General features: G+C 48.4%; 1 protein-coding gene and 1 long non-coding RNA gene across 7 annotated transcripts in view; one reads left to right on the top strand and one right to left on the bottom strand.

Annotated features, from left to right (window-relative positions):
* DSTYK (dual serine/threonine and tyrosine protein kinase) overlaps nucleotides 1-24,132 on the top strand; it is a 50,039-nt gene extending 25,907 nt beyond the window's left edge. Inside the window, exons 3-13 of one of the 4 annotated variants that reach the window (XM_003999411.6) lie at nucleotides 4,029-4,698; nucleotides 8,649-8,881; nucleotides 9,285-9,368; nucleotides 10,000-10,176; nucleotides 10,791-10,920; nucleotides 12,135-12,291; nucleotides 12,748-12,880; nucleotides 14,888-15,001; nucleotides 16,437-16,551; nucleotides 19,198-19,332; nucleotides 19,748-24,132. In XM_003999411.6, coding sequence (XP_003999460.1) covers nucleotides 4,029-4,698; nucleotides 8,649-8,881; nucleotides 9,285-9,368; nucleotides 10,000-10,176; nucleotides 10,791-10,920; nucleotides 12,135-12,291; nucleotides 12,748-12,880; nucleotides 14,888-15,001; nucleotides 16,437-16,551; nucleotides 19,198-19,332; nucleotides 19,748-19,935 — 2,136 coding nt within the window. In that variant the 3' untranslated portion in view covers nucleotides 19,936-24,132. The other 3 variants (XM_045049020.1, XM_045049021.1, XM_045049022.1) reach the window with 3 other exon arrangements.
* The window catches only part of LOC102901138, a 41,229-nt gene that overhangs the window by 2,682 nt on the left and 13,024 nt on the right, over nucleotides 1-25,523 (bottom strand). The window contains exons 3-4 of one of the 3 annotated variants that reach the window (XR_002151356.3): nucleotides 16,751-16,896; nucleotides 10,210-10,276 (exon numbers count right to left, since the gene is read on the bottom strand). This is a non-coding gene — a long non-coding RNA (uncharacterized LOC102901138). Of the gene's footprint in view, nucleotides 1-10,209; nucleotides 10,277-16,750; nucleotides 16,897-23,786; nucleotides 24,496-25,523 lie in introns of those variants that run through there. The other 2 variants (XR_002151357.3, XR_442280.4) reach the window with 2 other exon arrangements.

Here is a 25,523-nt window from a genome sequence, read left to right as displayed (position 1 = left end):
AACTTCTGCAGATTCTGTAGATTTGTGCAGAATGCATTCTACAAGAGAAATCTCTTTAGGAATTCACTGTGACTCACAGTGGGAATTATGGGATACTCTTATGATTCCCTGAGATTCTTTTCCCCTGATCGAGTTAGGAGCAAAATGCTCACTTACTCACTGCTTTATTCTTAGAGTAGAGGCAAACAGCAATTGCAGATAAATGTGTGGGATACGGGTTGAAAGACAGCAGATTTCACACATGATTACCGAAGAGTAGTGAAGGCATCATTTGTTCATCCATCCATTCCACGTTTGTTTATTGGATGCTCACGAAGCGCCAGGCACTGATTGAGGTGCTAGGAAGGAAGACAGCTCCCACGGAACAGCCCGAGATCAGACCTCCCTCTCACGTGGCCATAACAGGACCCAGAACAGGTCTGGTTCCTCCTCTCTGTATTAATTATTACTTTTTTCACTCCCTGTCTCCAGGAGACAGTGCTGGCTTCCCTTTTTGTTTATAACTGTCAGGGATGAGTCATCCCTTCACCGTAAGTGTCACAGAATCACATAGCACGTTCTAGACTAGTATGTGCTTCTGCCAGGACGTCAGGCCGCAGCTCTTCTTTGCCTGTCTTCTAGCAGCCACGATGGCGCAGCGAGACCAATGGGACGAGCTTGCTCAGTGGGGAATCGAGGAGCAGGAGCACAGTACTTGGTTTCTATCCATTTTCATTTCATACAACATCTATTTAGGAGCGGACACCTTCTTTCTAGGTGCCAGCGTACCAGGCAGCACCTACCATTAGAAAGCCCAGAATCCATTAAAAAAAAAAAAAAAAGAATTTGCACCTCTGAGCACACAAAGTCAGCACTCTCCTAAGAAGGATTTTGGTTGTGCAGATGGACTCCGTGGCTTTCGGTTTTCTTGCATATACAAAATGGACATTTAAAAAAAAATTTTCTTTACGTTTCTTATTTTTGAGAGACAGAGAAAGACAGAGAGACAGAGCATGAGCAGGAGAGGGTCAGAGAGAGAGGGAGACACAGAATCCAAAGCAGGCTCCAGGCTCCGAGCTGTCAACCCAGGGCCCGACACAGGGCTTGAACTCACGAACCGTGAGATCATGACCCGAGCTGAAGTCAGACACTTAACCGAGTGAGCCACCCAGGCACCCCCAAAATGGACATTTTAAATAGACATTGATTTTAGAATTTTAAGAAAACCCTTGAAATAAGCAAGCAAAGAAAATTATTCCTGAAAGCTTCGAAGACTTTCTAAAGAACTCCTACTTTAGGCTTTCTTCTCATAATATTCCTATAATAAGTGTGATTGGATTATAGCTTTAAAAATGTATATGTTTAAGAAAGGTTTGCAAGTTTAAAATATTTATTTGAAAAAACATTCACCTATAATTCTCTACCTTATTATAACTTTTCATTCCTTGGGATTCTCTTCTCGTCATTATTAAATTATTATGTATTATAATGCTGGCATTCAGGCAATTATGTCTTCTGCTCTCAGCCTTACAAGTTCTTACCCACTCTTTGAATATGCCCTCACAAAGTGATTCATGCTGTAGCAGTGTGACTCAGGGTAGTGAAAGGGGGTTTGTTTGGAACAGTGGGATGAGTGTCAGACTAGTCTACCAACCAGAAGACATTTCCTGCATTTCGAGGCATAGATGAAACAGCAGATTTCTTTTTGGCCTAGGCTTGGATGGAAAGTAGGTGGATTTTTAGTGTTTGCTCAAATCATAATTGGTGAGATGCTAAGAGTACTTTTAGCTTTAGGGAGTTCACAGCGGCCAGCCAAATAACAGTTATGTGACCCATCTGTGAATTAAACTTACTAGTTATTTACTGGCGAAGATGAGACCTTGTGCTTTTCTGGAGATGGGAGATCTCTCTCTCTCTCTCTCTCTCTCTCTCTCTCTCTCTCTCTCTCTCACACACACACACACACACACAAACACACACAGATACACACACATACACACACATACACAGACACACACACACACAGAGTACAAGAGACAGTAGGCTGGCATTTTCTAGTCCTTTCCTACTTAAAAGGTCCCAGGTTTTTATTTAAAAATGTTTTTCATCAAAAATGCCTGCTGCTCAGTCAGGTAAGGAATGAAAACAGAATATCAATCTGAAAGAAAATAAACAACTGCATATCTTTTACATTTCAAATAAAGTAAATTTGCAACATCTGACAAATGTTAAGGGCACAAATGAGCAGATTCGCGCTGACTTCTTTTCTAACTCTGTCAAATGTGCTAGAATTCTGTGGAGGATTGACTTGGAACTGCAGATCCCTGAAGACATCAGGAGTTAGTGTGCCTGCAGCGGTGATATGGGCACGAGTCTCCGGGTTGACCCTTAGGTCTGGGATGCCGGGCAGAGTAGACAGTTTCAAAGATAGAGAAAAGCAGCATGTGCAGCGGATGGAAATATATGCTCTTAACTGCCTCAGGATCCTCAGGAAAGAAGCAGAGCACAGGGGCACCCGGGTGGCTCAGTCGGTTAAGTGTCTGACTCTTGATTTCGACTCAGGTCATGATCTCAGGGGTCATGAGTTCGAACCCCGAATTGGACTCTGCTGACACTGGAGCCCGCTTGAGATAGTCTCTCTCCCCTCGCCCCTCCCCCACTCGCACGCACGCACATATGTGTGCATTCTGTCTCTTTCTCTCAATATAAATAAATTAAAAAAAAAAAGAACACAAAAACTGTTGGCTAGGAAAGGACCCGTAGACATTTGTTTCTAAACCAAAGCTCGTGCTTGAAACTCACTTTAAGATCTTGGGTATATCCGTTATGATTGGGTTCAATCACGTGTAACAGACAATCTGAAAAACGGGCTTGCTTAAACAAGATAGAGGTTAATTTTTTTTCCCTCGTGAAAGAAGTCTGAAGCTAGGCTGGTGTGGCGGCTCTGCGGTCACCAGGGACCCAAGCCCCCTGTTTCTTTTTGCTCCATCCTCCTCAGTGCCGGCTTCTACCCTCAGGTTTGCCTTAGGGCCGCGGGCTGACGTCATCTTGCCACTGGCAAGAAGGCTGAGGCCAGAGAGCATGCTTCCTGGGAGGGTCAAACCCCCTGAGTTCTCCCGAAAGCCCCACCCCGTTATTGGCCACCTTGTCCGTAAAGACCATTGCCTTCCTAATAATGCAGAGGCTAAATACTGGATAGGCAAACCTTAGTCTTGTCGTACCAAGTGATCATGAGAATGAAGGTATTACCAAGACTTAGGTGGCTAAGACTTTGAGATACCTGCAGACTTTTAGAATAGGACAGTAACAATGTTGGCCAAACCTTGTTTTTTTGTTTGCTGCTTGATTGACTCAACAATATTGAGGCCCATGTGTTAGGCACTGGAGTTATAATAGCGAACAAGGTGGACATGGTCCCTGTCCTCAAAGGGTTGACAGGCTAATAGGGAAAATGGGTTTTCAAAAAATAAAGTATAAATGTGTTGAACATTAAGGAAAGGAGAAGTAGAGAGTGCTTGGGATTATGTTCGAGGAAGGACTCTCTAGGGCATGACATGAGTACACAGGCAGATTGGAAGCCTGCTTGGGAGTTGGACTGGGAGTTAGCTGGCTCTGAAAGATTGGGCAAGTGCAATGAGCGAGGACTGGAGTGGGAGGAAAGTTCCAGACAGCCTCACTCCTGAGCTGATAATTTCCATAGCATTTCTTTCTCCTTCCATTATTTGTGTTACTCCTTCATCGAGGGTATCTATAGGTGTTTCCAAACAACGAGGGAAGCCAGGAACTAAATTCTTTTTTCTGAAGTGGCTAAAGAGACGGCCATCCTTTCTACTGACTGCTTTCTCTCTCTAGACAAGTGCCTGTCTGCACAGGCTGCACCAGGGAGTGTTGGTAACCCAGGAAGGAGTTGGACAAATGATAGGGGCGTACCGAAGTCCCATTGGCCCATCACAGATCTGGACTTTGGTCTCAGTGTGGGACTCAGGGGAGGCAAGGATTGGTTCTGACCCTGAAGTGCTGATATGACCCCCCCCCCCTTCCCCTTCTAGGAAGTGGACATTGTGGTAGCACCGTGCCAAGGCCTCCGGCCTGCAGTGGATGTTCTGGGTGACTTGGTGAACGATTTCTTGCCTGTGATAACCTATGCACTCCACAAAGATGAACTCTCTGAGAGGGATGAGCGAGAGCTTCAGGAAATCCGAAAGTATTTCTCCTTTCCCGTATTCTTTTTCAAAGTGCCGAAGCTGGGCTCGGAGATCATTGCCTCCTCTACCAGAAGACTGGAGAACGAAAGGTCACCGCTCCATCACCAGCTGATTGGCCTGGGCTATCTGAGCAGCAGTCACTGTAACTGTGGGGCTCCTGGCCAAGACACTAAAGCTCAGAGCATGTTGGTGGAACAAAGTGAGAAACTGAGACACTTGAGCACGTTTTCTCACCAGGTGCTACAGACTCGCCTGGTGGATGCGGCCAAGGCCCTGAATCTGGTGCACTGCCGCTCCCTTGACATCTTTATTAACCAGGCCTTTGACATGCAGCGGGACCTGCAGATTACTCCCAAACGTCTGGAGTATACTCGAAAAAAGGAAAATGAGTTGTATGAATCGTTGATGAATATTGCCAATCGAAAGCAGGAGGAAATGAAGGACATGATTGTCGAGACGCTAAACACCATGAAGGAGGAACTTCTGGATGATGCTGCCAACATGGAATTTAAAGGTAGGTCCTAGAGAGCTGGGTGTCGGCTACTGGGACCAGAGGATTCTTTAACCCTTTGCTAACCAGAAATTGAGCCAATTAATTCTGAGGGCCAAAGGAAACTCAGGAGGATCTTATCTACCCAACCGTCATTAGCAGGAGCCCACCTTAAATCATTTAGCCAGAGTGGCCTCCCTTGTTCTCAGAGGCCTTCCTGGAAGATTCCTCTGTCATTCCTTCCCAGGACTGGCAGTCCAGCTTCTGGTAAGTTCATCCTAATAGTGCTCTTTAATCTCCAGTTTGTGTCTGTATCCCCTTGACCTTGATGGAGCTGGAGAAGAGCTCCAATTGGAGAAGAATGTTAGTGGAGAAGAATTCTGGAGAAGAATGTTACTAAGTCATGCTTTAACCTTGGCTTTAACCTTCGGCATGGCCCATGCTTCCTTATTGGTTCTTTCTGTGTGTGTCGTGATCTCATTTTCTTTCCAGGCTGCTCCCGAAACCCAGCTCAGGAGGATTTCCCAAAGTCCTGTTTTCAGCTTTTCTGGAAGTCCCATTCTTCATGGATGGCTGTTAAGAAAATTGGGCCACGGTGATTGGTCAGGTCTTTTGGGGCTGACGTTTAGGTGTGGCTGACCTTGTATACTGACTGGTCTGTGGACCTCCCTGCAGGAACGTGAGCCCTACCACCTGTTCATTAAAGGGAAGTAGTTTGCAAGTTACCCTTTGGGTTCTCAGTCCCGGCTGTACATCCAAATCTGCTGGGAGGCTCTTTGAAAATATAAATGTTCGATACCACCGCAGAGCACTGCAGACCTATTAATCAGAATTCCTTTTCTTTTCTTTTTCTTTCTTTCTTTATTTTTGAGAGAGCAAGCGTACGTGAAAGGGGAAGGGTCAGAGAGAGAGAGGGAGAGAGGATCCAGGGAGGCTCTGTGCTGTCAGCACAGAGACCGACTCAAGGCTCGAACCTATGAAGTGCAGGATCATGACCTGAGTCGAGACAAGAGTCGGACACTTAACTGCCTGAGCCATCCAGGCACCCCAATCAGAATTTCTTATGTGAGAGCTAGCATCAGTTTTTTTTTCTTTTCTTTTCCTTTCTTTTCTTTTTCTTTTTCTTTTTTTTTCTTTTTCTTTCTCTTTCTTTCTTTCTTTCTTTCTTTCTTTCTTTCTTTCTTTCTTTCTTTCTTTCTTTCTTTCTTTCTTTCTTTTTTCTTTTTTCCAGTCTCCCTGCGGATTCTGTACATTGCCATCTTCTTGATGAGGGAACTGAGGCTCAGGCAGGTTACGTAATTTGCTCAAGGTCACATAGCTACTGAAGAGCAAGGGCAGAATTTGAATCTAACAGTCTTATTTCTGAGTTAATTTCCATGCTTTCCTGCTTCTTAATCTGTTACTGGCTGCTGCCGCCACCGTCGTCCTCATAACCGGCTCCCAAGGCTCAGCCTGGTCTCTGGCTCTTTGCTTTCCCTCGTGCTGCATCCGGTCTGCCGCCGGGTCCTGACGAGTCTTCGTCCCTGTTTCATATCTGCCTTTGCTTTTCTGCTGCCTCTTCTTTAGTCTGCCTGAACTACTGTTACGTGTTGCTCCCCCGGACATCTTTCTCTCCTTTCTCCAGTTCATCTTTCGCGGCTCCCTGTTCCTACAGACTAAGTTTAGACTTATGAGCCTAATGTTAAAGATCTTCCAAAGTCTGACCAACTTTCCTCTTCCTCTTTCCCAATGTGCACCTTCCTGTAATTTCTATTTCAGTTGTTCTCAACTGCTTGCTGTCCTCCACATGCTTCCTTTACTTTTTCTTTGCTCCTGCTCTGCCCTAAACCCAAAATGTCTTTTATTTGTGAATTTCCAAATCCTACCTAGCCTTCAAGGCCTCTTCTAGATAACATTTTCATATCTCTTACAGCAGATAATACAGAGTCTGTGGATGGTACCTCTTCAGAGCCCGAATGAGCGTGCAAATGATGGTATACGGCCGTGTCACGCTTATACAAAGGACATAGAGTTGACTCTAGCAAACACAGGTGCCTTATTTCTTCCAGGTCTTTCTAGTATGTGTGCTGTCGAAGCGAGCACTTACAGGTCTTTCTAAAGATGAGCAAAGATACGTCTTTGGTGAATTCCCCCCGTAGGGAGGACTTGCAGTGGAGATGCTAGGAAGGCTTCTGACTCACTGAAACAAAGCTGGCACATCAGTGCCAGTGGCACAGAGCCCTTGGTAAAGGTGGGCAGACCGTGAAATATTTGACTGTATATTAGGTGCCAAGTACACCAAGTTTGGTGCCTGGGAAGCGGTGGTTAGTTCAACAGACGCAGGGGGACCTGGGAGCGTGTAGATCAGACGTCTAGCTCTGTTAACTGCATGATGGATTTGTGAAGCCACTTCCGTACTCGGCTGTGTGTTAGACGACACTTGCATGGCTACTGCTTAACCTTGTTCTAAGTTCTTCCCGGAGACCCTTGATGCAATAAGTAAATTTAGAAGAGGCCAGAAGATTTACCAGCTGGCCTGGGGAACCAGATTTCTGGTACCGTTTTTTTGTTTTGTTTCATTTTGTTTTGTTTTGTTTTGTTTAAATAAAGGTAATGCAGGTATGCTGGCTATATGGCATACACACTTCAGAAAAGACTTTTGGGGTGCCTGGGTGGCTCAGTCAGTTAAGCGTCTGACTTTGGCGCAGGTCATGATCTCACGGTTCGTGGGTTTGATTCCCATGTCGAGCTGTGTGCTGTCAGCTCGGAGCCTGGAGCCTGCTTCAGATTCTGTCTCTGTCTCTCTGCCCCTCTCCCACTCGTTCCCTCTCTCTCTCTCTCTCTCTCTCTCTCTCTGTCTCTCCCTGTCTCTCTCAAATATAAATAAACATTTGAAAAATGTATTAAAGAAAAGCCTTTTTTTTTTTAAAGGTAATACCTACATACATAGAATAGTTAGGTCAAAGGGAATGTAGGTGATTTTGTTGATGGTTAGCTTAAAATTCCGATAGATTAAAAACAATTTTTTTTGTTAGATGTTATGGGATCTCCTCCAAAGAGGTAGCACCGATTTAAATTCCCACAGTAGACATGAGAGTGCCTTTTTAGGAGTGGAGTTTTTGCAGGTAACTTGTCTTCTCTTAAGTTCTGTCCTCTGGCTGGCAAAACAGATTTCTGATTCTGGGAGGTAGCTGGATGGTGACAGTGTTCCAGTTTTACTTTTTATTTATCTAGTAATTGATTAGTGCTGAATCCCCGACTCTCGGGTTTTTCCAGGAACTAGGCAGTGTGAAAGGTTACAAAGGCTTGGCAGTCCCTGAGCTTTGGGTTCAAATGCTAGCCGTATTACTTCCTAACCGTACCGTACCCTTCCGGGTGCCGCCTTTGTCCTTTCTTTGAGACTATCTCCCAACCCGTAAAATGTGACAATACTCACCTGACAGGGGCGCTTGGCAGGCTCAGGCAGCTGAGTGCCCGACTTCGGCTCAGGTCACGATCTCATGGTTTGTTGAGTTCTAGCCCCACATTGGGCTCGCTGCTGTCAGCGCAGGGCCCGCTTCTGATCATCTGTCTCCCTCTCTCTCTGTCCTTTCCCCTCTCACGCCCTCTCAAAAATAAAACATTAAAAAAAATACCCACCTGACAAGGTTATTGTGAGGATTAAATTCGATTGCATATATAAAATACTTAGTATGGTGCCTGTCAAATGGTCTGCGCTCAATAAATGATCTTCCTCCTATAAAGGCGACATGAAAGCTGACAAAAATCAATGGGCTCGTTCTAGACACAGTTGCTTTTTCTCAGTATTCTTAGATGCCTAAGTAGTAGAGGATCGCATGGCCCCGGATCACACTGAAGGTCAGAGCTCGTCAGCCAGCCGTGTCTTTTACAGCCATCGTGCTGGTAGCTCCTCGGCTTTGGTTGGGGGAGGCCCCTATTCTCAGTGCCTGCCCCTTCCTCTCACAGCCCACTGGCTTCTTTCTCTGCCTCCACAGATGTCATTGTCCCTGAGAACGGAGAGCCAGTGGGCACCAGAGAAATCAAATGCTGCATCCGACAGATACAGGAGCTCATCATCTCCCGGCTTAATCAGGCGGTGGCGAACAAGCTGATCAGCTCAGTGGATTACCTGCGCGAGAGCTTTGTCGGCACCCTGGAACGGTGCCTGCAGAGCCTGGAGAAGTCCCAGGATGTCTCAGTTCACATCACCAGTAATTATCTCAAACAGGTACTCGCAGAATGGCCAAGATACCGTGTCACGGGTGACGCACAAAGCAGACACCACACAGAAACCCAGCCTCAAGTTAGCCCGGAGTTGCCCTTTCACCCCTCTGCCCATCCCCTTTGAATTATATTGAACTTTTCCGTCGCATGAGCACTGCCTGTCGGAGGGGCTTGTGAGCTGCACAGTCGCAGTTCGGGTGATGAGCTAGAAGGTGAAGAGGGAAGGAAAGGGGCCCAGAGAGCCGCAGAACCGATGATGCACCTGCGTCGACTCTGCACTCGTATCGATGGGTATATTTGGGAACCTTGAAACTGGACCCTGCCTTAAGTAAATACTATTTATCACATTTTCTAATCAGCCCCTCTGCTCAGGGCGTATTGACTTTGGTTTGTGTGTTCTCTTCCAGATCTTAAATGCCGCCTATCACGTCGAAGTTACGTTTCACTCAGGGTCCTCGGTTACAAGGATGCTGTGGGAGCAAATCAAACAGGTGGGGCTTGCTTAGAGAAACATTCTCTGGCCCTGGTTGGCTCAGAACCTTAGTCACCCCAATAGCAGCTGATGTCTAGGATCTTCTGTTGGTGTAGGTAGGTGGCCGTTTGTCCCGATGTGCCTGCCCAGGACAGTTCTGGTTTATGCCAGCTCTGAGATAATTAGGAACGGAGCCACTTTAACGCTTGAGAATGGTGCGTTTAAATATTTTGTGCAGCCCTAAGACTCTCCTTCACTAGCTTCTTCAGATTCCTTTCTCCCCAGCCGAAGTGTTTTCTCAGAATCAGGCTTTCCTGCCAGAGGCCATTTGTGTGGTTTCTTCTCTGGAATTTGATGTGGCTCTTATTCCATACTGAGTTCAGAAAGGGAATTCCGGGCGCCCCCGGCGCTGACTGTATGTAGTGAGGGTTTGTGAGCCCGTAGACTAGGCCTAGTGTTCTTTGATGCTTTCCTTTGGTCTGAGCCCTGATTATGAGGTAGGTGGAATGGGAGAGGAATCTTGGCCTTCACGTGGCTGCTTTCTTACTAGCCTGCTCCTAACGAGTGGGTAGCCCAGAGGGGAAGGGCGTTGGCTCTTTCTGGTGGCTCCTGTCCCACCCTTGCATGTTCTTCCTCTCTTCTTCCCCCAGATCATCCAGCGTATCACATGGGTGAGCCCACCCGCCATCACACTGGAATGGAAGAGGAAGGTGGCCCAGGAAGCCATCGAGAGCCTCAGTGCCTCTAAATTGGCCAAGAGCATTTGCAGCCAGTTCCGGACCCGACTCAACAGTTCTCACGAGGCTTTTGCAGCCTCCTTGCGGCAGGTGCGTATGTCGGAAGAGAGAGAAGAGCCTTACCTGTCGAGCAATATTTTGCCCACTGCTCTGCGTGTAATTTTTCTAAGATCATCAGTGTATCTTCTTCCTGTATGTTAAAGGATAATATCATGTTTTAGGAAGTTTCATCAGTACATTTCTCACGTGGAGATTTTTCTAACTCTTGGGAACAGGAAGGGAACTCAGTTAATTTCTCCCCATTTCACTGAGTGAGGAATGAAAATCAAGGGGTAGGAATTTTATTTATTTAGTATTTTAGAAATGAGTCACAGAGGAGGACGACTTTGTAACTTTCACACTGGTTCACAGTTATGTGACGTGCTTGTCCCCTCAGAGTGTGCATGTGTGTGTGTGAGCGTGCACGCGTGCACATGTGTGTACTTGTGTATAGAGGGGAGGGTGTGGAGATGGCGCATCCAGGAGGCAAAGTGGTTATTTATCGAGAGCTCACTGTATGCCAGTGTCGGAGCCGTGTTCTGCACAGCTTGTGAAACTCTCTCAGTTGTCCTCAGCAGGTAGATATTATTGTCCCCATATAATAGGTGAGGAAGCCAAACTAGGGACTTGGAAAGTCACGTGTCTTCTTTCTGTTTCTCTTCCAGCTAGAAGCTGGCCACTCAGGTCGGTTGGAGAAAACGGAAGATCTCTGGTTGAAGGTTCGCAAGGATCATGCCCCCCGCCTGGCTCGCCTTTCTCTGGAAAGCCGTTCTTTACAGGATGTCTTGCTACATCGTGAGTCCCTGTCTTTCCCAAGTAAATTGGGAGAAGTTTCTGGATACCTGGCGTTCGCATGTTCTACCTCTAGCGCTGCTTCCTTGCAAAGCTACCTAAGCACCCACTGATGTGTTTTTGAAACCCTAAAGTCTGTTTGGTCCCACTATTTGTTACAGAATCCATTTCTTTTTTTTTTTAATTTTTTTTTTAACGTTTATTTATTTTTGAGACAGAGAGAGACAGAGTATGAACAGGGGAGGGTCAGAGAGAGAGGGAGACACAGAATCCGAAACAGGCTCCAGGCTCTGAGCGGTCAGCACAGAGCCCGACGCGGGGCTTGAACTCACGGACTGCGAGATTGTGACCTGAGCCGAAGTTGGACACTTAACCGACTGAGCCACCCAGGCGCCGCTGGTCCCACTATTTGTATAGTTCAAGTGACATGACAGGTTTATTTAAATCAAACCAGTTAGGGGGCACCTAGGTGGCTCAGTCAGTTAAGTGTCCAGCTTCAGCTCGGGTCATGATCTTGTAGTTCATTGGTTCAAGCCTCGCGTTAGACTCTGTGCTGACATCTCAGAGCCTGGAGCCTGCTTCAGATCCTGTGTCTCCCTCTCTCTGTGCCCCTCCCCCCCTTTCAAAAATAAATAAACAAAAAAAATAAATAAATCAGACCAGTTAGGGTACTTTCTACTAGTTTCCAGAACTGTCAGAATTACTACTTCCTACTTTTAGGTCTGTGTCTAAGAATCCTTTTTTTTTTCCTTTTTTCTTAAACAAGATATATATTTTCTTCATAGGCAGTCTTTAAGGTTTTATTTTTAAGTAATCTCTACACTCAACGTGGGGCTCGAACCCACAATCCCAAGAGCAAGAGTCACACGCTCCACTGACCGAGCCGGCCAGGGACCGCACACATCCAAGAATCTTAGGGAGGATGGGGCGCCTGGGTGGCTCAGTCGGGTAAGCGGCCGACTTCTGCTCAGGTCATGATCTCATGGTCTGTGAGTTCAAGCCCCGCGTCGGGCTCTGTGCTGACAGCTCAGAGCCTGGAGCCTGTTTCAGATTCTGTGTCTCCCTCTCTCTGACCCTCCCCCGTTCATGCTCTGTCTCTCTCTGTCTCAAAAATAAATAAACGTTAAACAAACTTTAAAAAAAAAAAAAGAATGTTAGGGAGGTTGGCCAGCAGGCTCCCATTCCTCCTGCCCCATCCCTGTCTCCATATTTCATAGGTAAACCTAAACTGGGTCAGGAACTGGGCCGGGGCCAGTACGGTGTGGTGTACCTGTGTGACAACTGGGGAGGACACTTCCCGTGTGCCCTCAAGTCGGTCGTCCCTCCGGATGAGAAGCACTGGAATGACCTGGCTTTGGAGTTTCACTACATGAGGTGGGTTCTCCTGTCGTTCATCCCTGTGGGAAAAGATCCAGAGAAGAAGCCAGAAGCTGACACGACTTTTGTACCAAGAGCTACAGCGTCCCTGGTCTCTCCATTCCTGTGCCCCGTGGCAGGGTGTCGTGGACAGTATTTCTGGGTTTGTTCCAGTCACGTGCTCTCTGCCAGGCCTTCAGTGGCTTTGCTTGCCCTCTCCCCACCATCCTGATTTCTCACAGACTCCGTCTCCCATTGGACTTCTTCCTTAGTCCTTGCGGCCTGTCCGTCTCTAGATTCTGTGACGCTTTGTCCTCACTGGAGGCCGTTGTCTTTCCCTTTCCTCTGTACCGAGGGCCGTTCCCCCTGGACCTGGACTGAGGGTGGTCTCTGGGGTATCCCTTCCCACGTGGCGGCACGCTGTGCAGGGTGAGACCGGAGCACGGCCGCCGCGGCCTCTCTCGTTCCCACCAGGTCTCTGCCGAAGCACGAGCGCTTGGTGGACCTCCACGGCTCAGTCATCGACTACGGCTACGGCGGCGGCTCCAGCATCGCCGTGCTGCTCATCATGGAGAGGCTGCACCGGGACCTCTACACCGGGCTGAAGGTGAGGCAGGGCAAGGGGGTGACCACGCAGCCGGAGGCACGGGATCCTCCCCGGCCTGTCATCCCTCCTTGTCTGTCCGGACCTTCTAGCTTTCACAAGACGTTGTTGGAATAATCAAGCTTGATTACCCCAATCCAGAAAAACCTCACAGACTTCTCAGAGTCTGATTTTCGGCCCAGAACGCTGCCAGTTCGCCACCGTCACCTCTGGTGATGGTGGTACAAACCTAGACTACGCGGAGGAGCAGAAAAGCGTCCTATAACTTTGCTGTTCTTCCTCCTTTTTTCGCTCTCGAGGGATGAGCCAGTTTTTGTCATTTAAGCAGCCAGTATTTATCAGTGACTCCTTTTTGACCAAGAGCCTGTATTAAGCACCAGAAGGGGATATCAGGAAGTGCGATTGCCAGGGGCCCCCGGCTGGCTCGGCCAGTGGTGCGTGTGACTCTTGATCTCGGGGTCAGGAGTTAAGCCCCACTTCAGGTGGAGAGCTCACTTAAAAAAAAAAAAAAGTCTAATTGTCAGAAGCTTCTAAGAGACTTGTAGTCAGTGAGTATGTCATGAGGATTTGAGTTTGGTAAATATACCTTGATGGGTAAAATTTGGTAGAAGGAAGAGGCCACGCTAGGGGGAAGGAGGAGCGTCATGCCCTCCACCTGAAGGACACTGGTCGTGTTGGAGCAGCTGTCTGGGACTAGGGGAGCGTGATGTGCAAAGACATGTTGAGAACAAATTGTAGAACACCAGAATTAAGAATTTCCACACAGGGGCGCCTGGGTGGCTCAGTTGGTTGAGCGGCCGACTTCAGCTCAGGTCACGATCTCACGGTTTGTGGGTTTGAGCCCCGCGTCGGGCTCTGTGCTGACAGCTCAGAGCCCGGAGCCTGTTTCGGATTCTGTGTCTCCGTCTGTCTGTGCCCCTCCCCCACTCATGCTCTGTCTCCCTCTGTCTCAAAAATAAATAAACATTAAAAAAAATTTTTTTTTAAAAAAGAATTTCCGTAGAATTCAAATCGCAGTCTAGACCCTGAAAAGCTGTTGAAAGATTTTGAGCGAAGAGGAGATACGGTCAGTCGGATGCTCAGTTTCCCTCGCCCAAAGCAACAAGGGAAGTAGAGACGCTCGTTTCTCTGGTCCCTACACTGGGGCTCAGTGGGGCTGGGGGAAGCTAACCCCAGCGCATGTGGGTAGGTCCCTTCTCACAGATGCCTCTCATGCCAGTTTATGCGGACGCTTCCGGATATGAGACAGGAATCGCTAGAAATCATTGCAGGAGCCGTGGAAACTCAATAGGGTCGAGAAAATGACTCTCCCGGTGGCTCTCCCTCTTCATTTCAGAGGAGTTAAGCTCAGCACTGTCTGATGCTTTCCCACAAGAGGGCTAGAAAACTGAATCTCAGCTTCTGGATGAGTGATGTAATGTCCTCTGGAATTCAGGAGACCCTAAGTTGGAGGCCCGGTACGAGTAAGATGTGTGAGTTTGATACTTGAATCTGTAAAGTCAAACCTGGGCCAATGAGGCTTACAATGCAGCAGAGGTCATTCTGCCTGAGAAACCTAGAAATACCTCTTTCGTAAAAAATATGTTTTTATTTTCTTACTTAAAAAAATTTTTAAGTCATCTCTCTGCCGAACGTGGGGCTCAAACTCACGACCCCGAGACCAGCAGTCACATGCTCCGCTGACCTAGCCAGCCACGCACCCTGAGACCCGGAAGTACTCTGGGTCTCAAGGGCAGTTCCAGAGTTTGTTGGGGGTAGGGGATGGAAATGAACTCATGCGTTCAGTTGTTGGACTGTGCCTCTTGTAGTCCTGTTTGGGGCAACCCCTCAGCCTCCTCCTCCTAACTTCTTTCCTCTTCCCTTCTTCCCATCTACTCTCTGCGCTTGTCCTGTGTGCCCTAGTGCAGGCCGACTCTCAGTGCCCCGCAGAAGGAACTCTTAGTTGGTTTAAGCAGGTTGGACTGAGGAGTTGTCTTGTTAGTGACACGTGAGCCCTTTTGTCTCCCCAAGGCTGGGCTGACGCTGGAGACACGTCTACAGATAGCACTAGATGTGGTGGAAGGAATCCGCTTCCTGCACAGCCAGGGACTTGTCCACCGTGATATCAAGCTAAAAAATGTCCTGGTGAGTAGAGCTGTTTCCCCGAGATAACGCCCCGCCTCCGTGGGTTAAGTGACCTTGGGAGGGTCCGCATGAATGTGAGTTTGATCATAGGAAGAGGCTGCCGGAAGAACAGTGGATTGATGGGATCTCAGACATAATGCTTGGGGAGCGTGAAGCCGCATCATAGACTGAGCGTACGTTGCTTAAGGCTTTTCCTCCGAACACTGTTGAAAAACTTCAAACTTACAGAAGAGAAAAGAGTGGTACAACGACCACATACGGTTCACCCGGATTCATATTCTCTTTCTCCTGGGTTAGTCTCTCTCTGTTCCTCAGTCTCGCACACACGTACGCACACTCTTTGTTCAAGTATATGAAAGTAAGTTGCAGATAACACATTCTTAAGTACTTGAGCTTGTATCTTCTAAAAAGGACACTCTTCTGTGTAATTAAAATGCCATTATCACACCAAAGAAATTTAACATTGGTATAATACTGTTAGTTAACATGCAGTCTATATTAACATTTCCCAGTTGTCCCAAATATGTTTAGTTACCCGAATACGGTCATTTGTTTGTGTGTTTGATCCAGGGTTCACTCCAAGGGTCATACAGCGTACTTTGTTGTCATGTTTTTTATCCTCCTTTAATCTGGAATAGTCTTTCTGCTCTTTTGTGCTTTTGTGACGATGTGTTCGAGGCTTCCAGGTCTTGTTGTTGCTTAGGGTTTGATCACAGGTGCTGGATGAGGGCTGAGATGGGTAAATGCACCTTAAAGGTAAGGTGGTCATGTTCCGTTATCTCAATTGTAGAGACTCCTCTGACATATTCTCTTGACACTGTGTTGCATTATCATTGAGGTGTTTCTGGCAACAGGTACATACAGAGAGATGACAGCAGTTTGGGGGGAAGGGAAAGATCGTCCTAAAATCATAGGCCGAAACCTAAGAGGCTTATCTGTAGTCAAATGAGACGTAGATTTATTCTCTTGGGCCTTTGGGAAAGGAAACTGCAGGGAATTCAGGAAACTCTCCTCACCTCACCAGAGGACCTCAGCCTTCTTACTTAGCAACTTTCTGCCCTGGGGTCTGGAGGTCAGAGAAGAATAATCAGGAACCCAAATCCTTTCCTCCGTGTCCTTCACTTATTCATTCTTCCTAGACTTACTAAGTTCCTGCTATGTGCCAGGCAGTGTGCTAAGCGCTAGGTATACAAAGACGAAAAAGGCAGCCCCTGCCCTTAGGTTGCTTACAGTCTGGGGGGAAGATGGGAATGGGAACGAGTCTGGAGACAGGGAGGCGGGAAGCAGGATTGAGGAAGCGCTACTGGGAAGTAGACACCCGCTTCAGAGCTTGAGTGTGCCCCTGAGCTTGAGTGTGCCCCTGAGCTTGAGTGTGCCCCTGAGCGTTACGTGCAGGGTCAGACGCAGGCTGACTCTTGCCCTGCTTTGTTGGCAGCTGGACAAGCAGAACCGTGCCAAGATCACTGACTTAGGGTTCTGCAAGCCAGAGGCCATGATGTCAGGCAGCATTGTGGGGACACCAATCCATATGGCCCCTGAACTTTTCACAGGTAAGTTGCAGGGCAGGAGTGGGCCTCAGCAGGGCTCCATGCTTTAATGAGTTCTACCTCTTGCTTAAGTAGTATCCACAAGTACTACCGGCCGGTCTGGGGCGGGCAAGGGAGAGCCAGGGGAGGGGAAACCTAAAGACAGGTAGGGGGAAGGTGAGGAGGTGAAGGGGTGAGAAGGAGAAGTGTAACTAGGAGTCACCGAGTCTGCTTTTGGACGTTTCTCTGGGCTATTCGTGCCGCGGTTGCCATCATCAACCAGTTAGTTGATCATAAAGTCCTGATTGAAGAACTTCTGTACATCAGGAGTTGGCCCTGATCATCAATGAACTCGCTAATGACAGAGATCTATTAAGAGAGATTAAATAATTAGGAAGCAGCATCAGACTGTGTGACCAGGTGCTAAATCGGGTGCTACATGATGTGATGCTGGTGTTCAGACAGGTGGTAAGTGAAGGTTGAAATGTTTGACAGTTATATGGTATGAGATTTGGGGTAGGACTTGAGTCAAGTCCGGAAAAATTGGTATGTGGGCAGGGCATTGCTATTAAGCATGTTCTTGGAGCTAGGCAGTGCGAGTACGGTTTTTCATATATTTTGTTCCATTTAATCCTCACAGCAAGTCTGTGCTGCCGCTGATGCATTTTTGTGCCCACATCACGGGTAAAGTTAAGTCCAGACTGGTGAACATCAGAAAGCCCCCCCACAATGCTGAGCTAGAAATGATGGAGCTGGGATTGGAATCTAGGTCTTTCTGGCTCTAGAATCTAACCAGGTGTCTGGAAGGAGAGAACATTCTGGAGGCTGGGGAAAGGGAAGTATGAGGAAAATTGCCTGACAGGGAACAAATCCCTGTGGGGAGTAAAAGCAAACAAGGTTGGAGATGAAACACACCGAGCTTGAAATCCACACCGAGGAAGAAAGTCTCGTTGTGGAAGAAATATTGGAACTTGAGCTTTTGGGGCGCCCACGTGGCTCAGTCTGTTAGGCGTCTGACCTAGGCTCAGGTCATGACCTCACGATTTGCGAGTTCAAGCCCCACATAGGACTCTCTGCTGTCAGCACAAAGCCTGCTTTGGATCCTCTGTCCCTCTTCTCTCTTCCCCTCCCCACTTGCTCTCTCTCTCTCTGTCTCTCTCAAAAATAATTCTAAAAATTTGAAAAAAAGAACTGTGCAGGCGGGGGATGAGGACACGTTCACGGAAGGTCAGCTTAGCAGCGGAAGGTGGAGGGGCTTTGCGGGGCGAGAACCAAGGCAGGCAGACCAGGGGTTTGGGTCTCCAGGATCAGGCTGGTAGCAGCACTGACACAAAAAAGCCGTGCCGGATTCGGGATCAGTTCACGGGAGGAACGGGTGGGATTTTGTGGTTAACTAGGTGTCGATGGTGAACAGCAAAGGATGACCAGACGAGGACTCGAGAGTTTGAGCCTGAGGGGTTGGGGGGGGAAGGGGTCGTGTCCGTGCCAGGGAAGAGGGGACAGTCCCGGCAGGCCCCTCATCAGCGTGGGGAAAAGTTAAAATGAGCCGTGTACGTGGCCTGCTCTCTTTGGCCTCACACACAGGTCCGGCCCCGGCCCTTCCCTGAGTGATGCGCGTGAGGGCAGGGGTGAGCGGGACCCACGGTGGACTCAGCATACAGTCGTTTTCTTTCTCGAAATTCACTTCTTGGAACATTTCTCTCTCCCCCCCCCCCCCCCCCCCACGGTTGTTTTCTTTTGGTTGCTTGGTATTTCACTTACCTTGATTCTCTGCAGTCCATCCAGTTGCTGTCAGAAGAATCTTTCTAAAATAGGTTCTTCGTGTCACCTCCTGCCCTAAAACCTAAAGGACCTCATGCTGCCCATTGAATCCAGACTTTTCTGTCTTTTAAAAATCTTTATATATTCTGAGGTGCCTGGGTGGCTTAGTCGGTTACGTGTCCAATTCTTGATTTAGGCTCAGGTCATGATCTCATGAGTTCGAGCCCTACATTGGGCTCTGTGCTGACAGTGCAGAGCCTGCTTGGGATTCTCTCTCTCTCTCTCTCTCTCTGCTCCTCTCCCTTCTCTCTCTCTCTCTCAGAAAGAAAAAAATAAACTAAAAAAATCTTTACATTCTAAGGGCGCCTGGGCGGCTCAGTTGGTTAAGCGTCCTGACTCTCTTGATTTCAGCTCAGGTCATGATCTCACAGTTCGTGAGTTTGAGCCCCCGCATCAGGCTCCTGCATGCCTGCTTGGGACTCTGTCTCTCTCTCTGCCCCTCCCCACCACCCCCCCTCAAAAATAAATTAATTATTTTTAAAAAATTTAAAAATTTTTACATTCTGGTTCCAATCTGCTCACCCACCTGTGTTTCCCAAGCTTATTTCCCCAATCCGACCCGTCAGGATGGGTCTCCTTGGCTGTTCAATCAAAATCAGAGGCCTGTCCTCCTTCTCCTTTGTCAGGCTCTGGTCTTGGCCATCCTGGTGTCTCGCATCGCCCTTCCTGTGCTGTGGTTTTGGGTAGAAGATGGGCGTTGTCAGCGGTCCTGCCTACCGGGGTTGCTGTGGGAGATCATGGCTGTTAAAAGCTTTAGACAAAAAGGCGTGATGACCTCTGCAGACCCAGTTATAGGGGCACAGCTGATCTCTCGCCCCGGCTCACTGCCGTCGCCCTTTCTTGCTGTAGGGAAGTACGACAACTCCGTCGATGTCTACGCCTTTGGCATCCTCTTCTGGTATATCTGCTCGGGCTCTGTCAAGCTCCCCGAAGCATTTGAGAGGTGTGCCAGCAAAGACCATCTCTGGAACAATGTGCGAAGAGGTAAGAGCCACAAGCCCTACCCTGTCCCGACCCCGCCCCGGCCCCCATCAAGGGGAGACTGAGACCAGGCCCTGCAGCCGGGCCTCCTGTCACCCGCTCTGGCCGTCGCACCGCAGGGCCACGTACCGTCAGGGAATCCGGGGAAGACACCGAGGTCGCCCCTTTGCTTTCAGGTAGCATTGCGCTGAACCGTGTCAAGGCTTTTTTTCTTTAAAATTTCCAATTCTTCTACTTCCTATGCCAGTGCGTTCCAGTGTTCTGTCACCGTTACTGTCAGGTTCTAACCTAGGTGTCTGCAGTCGAAGCCAGAGCTCCTGAGCCCCACGTGGGCCATCGGTCTGTGAGCCGGTCAGGCCTTGTGGTGGCACCGGCCCCGTCGCTGACTCTGGTCTTCTTTCCACGCGCCCGTCTCCAGGGGCCCGGCCGGAGCGTCTGCCCGTGTTCGACGAGGAGTGCTGGCAGCTGATGGAGGCCTGCTGGGACGGCGACCCTTCCCAGAGGCCCCTCCTGGGCATCGTGCAGCCCATGCTTCGGGGCATCATGGACCGGCTGTGCGCGTCCGCTTCGGAGCAGCCGAACCGGGGACTGGATGACTCTACTTGAAAGCAAAGACCTTTCTCTTTTACTCTGTTTCTTTCCTTCCCCTCACCTGTTGGCCGCGGGAAGAATTGGACGTTTATTCAGAGAGCTCCCGAGGGAACTGCTGCCCGCTGGGCAACTTGAGACCTTCCCAGGCAGAGGCGCCTGCCAGGTAGCGAGGAGCTCGCTGGCCGTCGGGGTGCGTTCAGCGGCTCGCCGATGCCCCACACTATCCCGTCCGCACAAGATCGTGTGGGACACGTAAACACTGAAGAATGCAACGTTCCAGCCCCAGAACTGAAAAGGAGGCAAATGTCACCATCGTCTGCTCACTGTATGTTGCTAAGACAGGTGGGGCACTGCGGTGGCGATAGTACTAAAAATTAGAATTTTTGTAATTTCGGCTCTAGCTAGGAATAGTTTGGTTCTATCTAGTCGTCAGGACCCCTGGAAAATATGAACTTAGTTCTGGGATTGTAAGAACATCGGAACAAAAAAATAACTTTCCGCTACCTGCAGCCGGAGATCTCAGGTCGCAGCAGCCAGAGGCCCCGGTGAGGGAGCTAGAAACGGAGCTGTCTGCTCCTTATGGTGCCAGCGTGTTTACATTGATGGGACCGAATATCCCTGACTTCTGGGGGAGCTTTCATGGGTTACATCACCAAGAGGCTGCATAAAGGCAAAAAAATGTGTGTGTGTGCATATGTGTATATATACATATGCGATTGGATTTTGAGTTACTGGCAACCCCAGGACCCAATCTCTTTTTCTTCCCTTCATTCTTGACATTTACCCCCCCCTCCCCCCTTTGGGTTTCAACATGGGGAAGGTCCAGTTAACATGGTACCTGGGGATGAGTGTCTGAGTAACATTGACCCATGTGGAGTATCTGGTGAGACCTGAGAAGGGGCAGTGATCTGGAGGCCGTGAACTTCCACGCAAACCTACTAGAAAGATACCACATTGTTTCTAAAACTTAAAAGAATCAAAAACTCTCGTTTTTGTGTTTGAACCTAACACACTGATGTTTTTAAACTTGGGTCAGTGAGATTTTTCACCGAGATCTCTTTCGCAATTCGTCCCTTCTTTTTACCTTGTTTTGAATACAAGGCAAGAAGACAAGCACCAGATGAAAAAGAAGAATGCTCTTTGTAGCTCTGTGTGTGCTCCTCGCCCTTGTGTGTTAGCCTCTGGGGCGGTTCCCCTCCCTTGCAGTTGGGACACACACAGTGTGAGCATTTGTCAGGAGATGTACACAGTAAGAAATTCTGAAGGGGAACAGTTTAAATATCGGTGCCTCTCAGATCTTGACTTCGAGCCTCTCTCCACCAAAATGGTCCTCTAGATTTAGAAAACCAGGCAGGTGAAGGAAGAGGCAGTGGAGGTGAGGAGCCTCTGTCGCATCTGCCTAGTCCCCAAGCACTGTGGTCTGTCCCTTGTGCCTGACCTCCAGCTCTGTGAAGCAGGTCCCTGAGTAGATGTGTAAGAAAATGGGCGGACTTGCTGCTGGAATTTTGTAGGGTTGTTTCCGAGAGAATGACCATCTCTTAAACATTAACGGAGTAGAAATGGAATCTAAAGTTCAGTTTTAACTCTTTGGCTATCCCGAGCTCGGATTATGATACGTTTGAGCACAGTAACCCTCTAAGCACTTGGAGCCCTTCAGAAACTCCACTTAGTGCTAAAAACTTTTCTACTTGCAAACAATAAAGTGAGACACCCAGTATCTTTGGGTTCTGTGAGCGCCAGCCTTGTGTTGGTAGAATGTTCGGTAGGTCTCTTAACACCTATGTATAGCTTTACTTCTTCAAATCATCACTCCGTTCTTGTCACGTTAACTCGTTTGTCCTTCTGGAAACAATGATGGGGCTTCCAGGAAGCCAGATTTCAAATTTAAAAAGGAGAGGTGAGTAGTGTCTACCTGCCGGAAAAACAGTCTCAGTGTCTGTTCTGTATGAGATTTCATAAAGGACTTCTGTGCTTCCCTTTCGCAGCCGGTCTTCCTTTACTCTAGCTGGGATCAGGAATCTGCTTCCGTGCTGAAGTCCCATTCCTAACATTCTTCCGAAGTCTTAGTTCCCGCCCCCATTCACGGGGAGGGAGGGTCCCTTGTCCTCCACCCAGTGTCCCTTGTCAGCTCTCAGACACCAGTTTCCTAGCAGATTTTTTGCCTGAGTGAGGAGGAAGGAGGATGGGAGGGACCAGTGCTAAGTAAGACGGTAGTTGTGTTAACAATTCATTAAAAAAAAAAAAAAAAAAAAGTATTCTGAGGAAAGGTGCAAAATATTCCTGAAAATCTCCAGGCCAGCCAAAGTCCACATATAGATATTTGGAGGTGTTATTTAAACACTCAGCAGGCTGAGTGCAGGAGTGCATATATATAACACGCTGCATACTTTGCTTTTGTTTTATAACATTGTCCGCTAATTTCGGATCCTTTGTTCCTTGGCACCTGTTGTTACTACGGTGATGGGATGCCATGAAATGTACTGTACTGTATATTACTTGGGAAGACACTAGGTATTCAAAGAAGTCTGGGGGGCACTTGGGCTATAGAGGGCTCGACAAGACCAAAGTCCTAAAGATTTCCCTCCTAGATTTGGTTGTATGTGCTCCCGAGCGGTGAGGTGAGATTGTGGCTGGGGAGGAGGAAGGACGGGATGGAAGAATGACCCTCACTGTGTTCTGTCCTTCTAATCACTTCATCAGGGCGGTTTACCCCAGCCCGAAAATGATCACCTGGCCATTTTTAATGTGCTTGAAGTCCGGTCCCTTACGTGACTTCAGAACCGAGTGAGGGACCTTCTTGCAGAGCAATCAGAAAAACAGATGAAGCCCGGAGCCCCGGAGTGGCTGACACTGTGCCCAGGGAGCTGGCAGCGAGGGCAGTCTGGCATGACTTGAGGAATGCTCGCCTGGGTGAGGTTTCCACAGGCCCGCGGCTCGCGGGTTGAGCGAGCCTTCCACTTCTCTGGGAAAGAGGGCAGTGTTGGTTCTTTCCGGACCAAAGAGAATCACTTGTGACTCCATCAGTTTCAAGGGAACAGAGCCCAGACAGCAGCTTCTCCTGATTTTTTAACACTAAAGTTCAGGGAAACGTTGAAGGAAAGGCTATTATTAACTACGACAGATGGAAACGGGAACGGTAGAACTCTCCACCAGTCCCTGTCAGCATTTGGATGCCTCTTTACCTGAGCTGCCAAAGAGGGGCCAGAAGTCTTTCCCTGATGAGAGAAGAGGTTGGCGTGGCAGGGCTCCAAAGTGATAACTGCACTGCATGACACTTTATTATTGTTATTATTATTGTTGTTATTGGCTTATTATTTAGCACTGAGAAGCCAGGAGGGATCGGTGATGACAGTAGCCCATGGGGAGTAGAGATTCCGTCTGGCCTTGCTCTGGAGAGAAGGCACGCCTGGTCTCCCATCTGGCTAACCAGGGAGACTCCAGCCAGAGTCCATACTGCTTCAGAGCGGGATAAATGGCCCTTGACGAGTCCTTTGCCAAAAGACTAGTTGCTTCTTTGAGTTTTCAAAGCTTGATTTTTGGATTTGCTGGATCAAGTAACCCACTTTTTCTTTAAAACAACAACAAAAAAGTGGATTGCTCCTTCTGACTCCGGGGGGAGTGGTTAGGGCCAGTGCTGCGGCAAAGTGGATAAGGGGGGGGGGGGTAACCTTCAGAAACTTGTATCGCACTCTCCTTTGGGAGTTGCAAGTAGCACTACTGTTCTTAAAAGGGTTTTATGTTTAACTACATCTGCTTTGTTAACATCCAGTCCAGTTGAGAGGAGCGTAGAGACCATGTGAATACCTGGAGTTGGGGGAGGCCACCTGACTCGGAGGGTTGAAAAGAAAATTGGTCTGGATGGCTTGTTGTCTTTTACCTTTATGTAATATTTTTATTTGTTTCAAAAGGACTAATGTCTATTACAGTGTTAATAAAAGCATAACGTACTGAGTGTGTAGAATGAAAGTGCAATAACCAGAGGATGTTACGTTGGCCCAAACCCAGTCCTCCTCCTCTCCCTTCTTGTGCTGCCTCGATCCGGAACATGGCACACAGGACCGCGTTGTGTTTTTACAAGACGTGACTTTGGGTTAAATCTTCGTCCAGTGTAACTTTGAGTGGTCAGGTTTGGTTTTATAGAGTATCCTGTATACTTGTTGGGATGTACAGATACCACATGTGCTGTATAATAAAGATCACATTCACGTTTTAGTTGACATCTCCTTGGCTTTGTTTTCCCTTCCCTCCCCAGGTTAGGAAGACGCCCCCTATTCGTTCCGTTTCCACTGGGACCTCGGCAGTCAGAGGCCTTTCAGTGTGCCTTAGAGAGCGATGGGACGTCTTACTGCCCCAGGCATGTTGCTCTGGACTTCTGGGTGCCTGGCATTACGGCTACCAGAGGGCGGGGCAGGCGGATGGGAGGTAGGACAGCAGAGAAGATGCGGGCGAAGTCGAGTGATAGCAATTCACTTTTCAGAGCCTCTTCCTGGATTCACAGCCTTTTCTCCAGCTTCTTTTCAGCACGAACTTGCAGCGCGCTGAGCCCAGGCATGGGCCTGGCTCCTCTTTATTTCACTGTGAGAGAACGGAATCTATATACTGGTGTTTCTGCATTTGGAATATTTGAATTTTCTTTTTAAAAGGTTAAAAAAATTTTTTTTAAGTTTATTTGAGAGAGAGCAAGAGGGAGAGAGAGAGTGTGGGAGGGGCAGAGAAAGAGCGAGAGCGAGAGTGAGAGAGAGAGGGAAAATCCCAAGTAGGCTCCACGCTGCCAGTGCATAGCCTAACGTGGGACTTGAACCCATGAACTGTGAGATCATGGCCTGAGCCGAAACCAAGAGTTGGGTGCTCAACCGACTGAACACCCCCCCACCCCCGCCCAGGCACCCCAGGATATTTGAATTTTTTATTTAGGCTCACCCCACTGTTCAGGTCTGCTTGCCCAATACGCCCCATCATAGACCCCTAGCAGCTGAGTGGCACCACCTGTAGTCACCACGGAATGTCAGCCAGCAGCTTGCGGGTGTGTTTGGTGGGGTTTGGGGTTACCGGATTGCACTTGTGTGGCTGCGTCACTTTTTGCTACAACTGCCTGTGATGTGACAGCAACACGAGTTTGGCCAGAAGGTGGCAGCACACCCTAAAATACAGTTGACGTGTTTGTGATGGACTCCGGGTGCCAGGGTTGGAGCTGAAGTTCAATCTGGATGGTTCTCAGCCAGGCCCTACGCAGTAGACGTTTCATGCAGATGAGCCTCTTAGGCTGAAGAAACTTTCCACTAGCTCCAGCCACCCTCACAGTAAATGCCTCCCATCTCATATGTACATACTCTCTGTTCTAGTATAAAGTTCAGCACGACTGAGTTTGCTTCACTTTTTCTCTTGCCATGATTACTCTGCAGAAAACAGCTTGTGTTTTGCGCACTTTTAGAGTGGGCGTGGTTTCCCAACACATCCCTCCTCAGGCTTTTTCCCTTGAGTAGGGCTACTGGGGTGGCCTTCCTGGCCCTGTGTTTGGGTGGAGTTCAGAGGGGAGGGAGGGGCCGCCAAGTTTCTGAACATTGTTAAATTCAATTTCACAATTTCTGCCTTCAGCAGGATCC

This window comes from Felis catus, chromosome F1 (genome assembly GCF_018350175.1).
Source record: "Felis catus isolate Fca126 chromosome F1, F.catus_Fca126_mat1.0, whole genome shotgun sequence".
NCBI classification, from domain to species: Eukaryota; Metazoa; Chordata; class Mammalia; order Carnivora; family Felidae; genus Felis; species Felis catus.
Note: the sequence above shows the minus strand (reverse complement) of the source record. Positions and strands in the feature narration are given on the sequence as shown.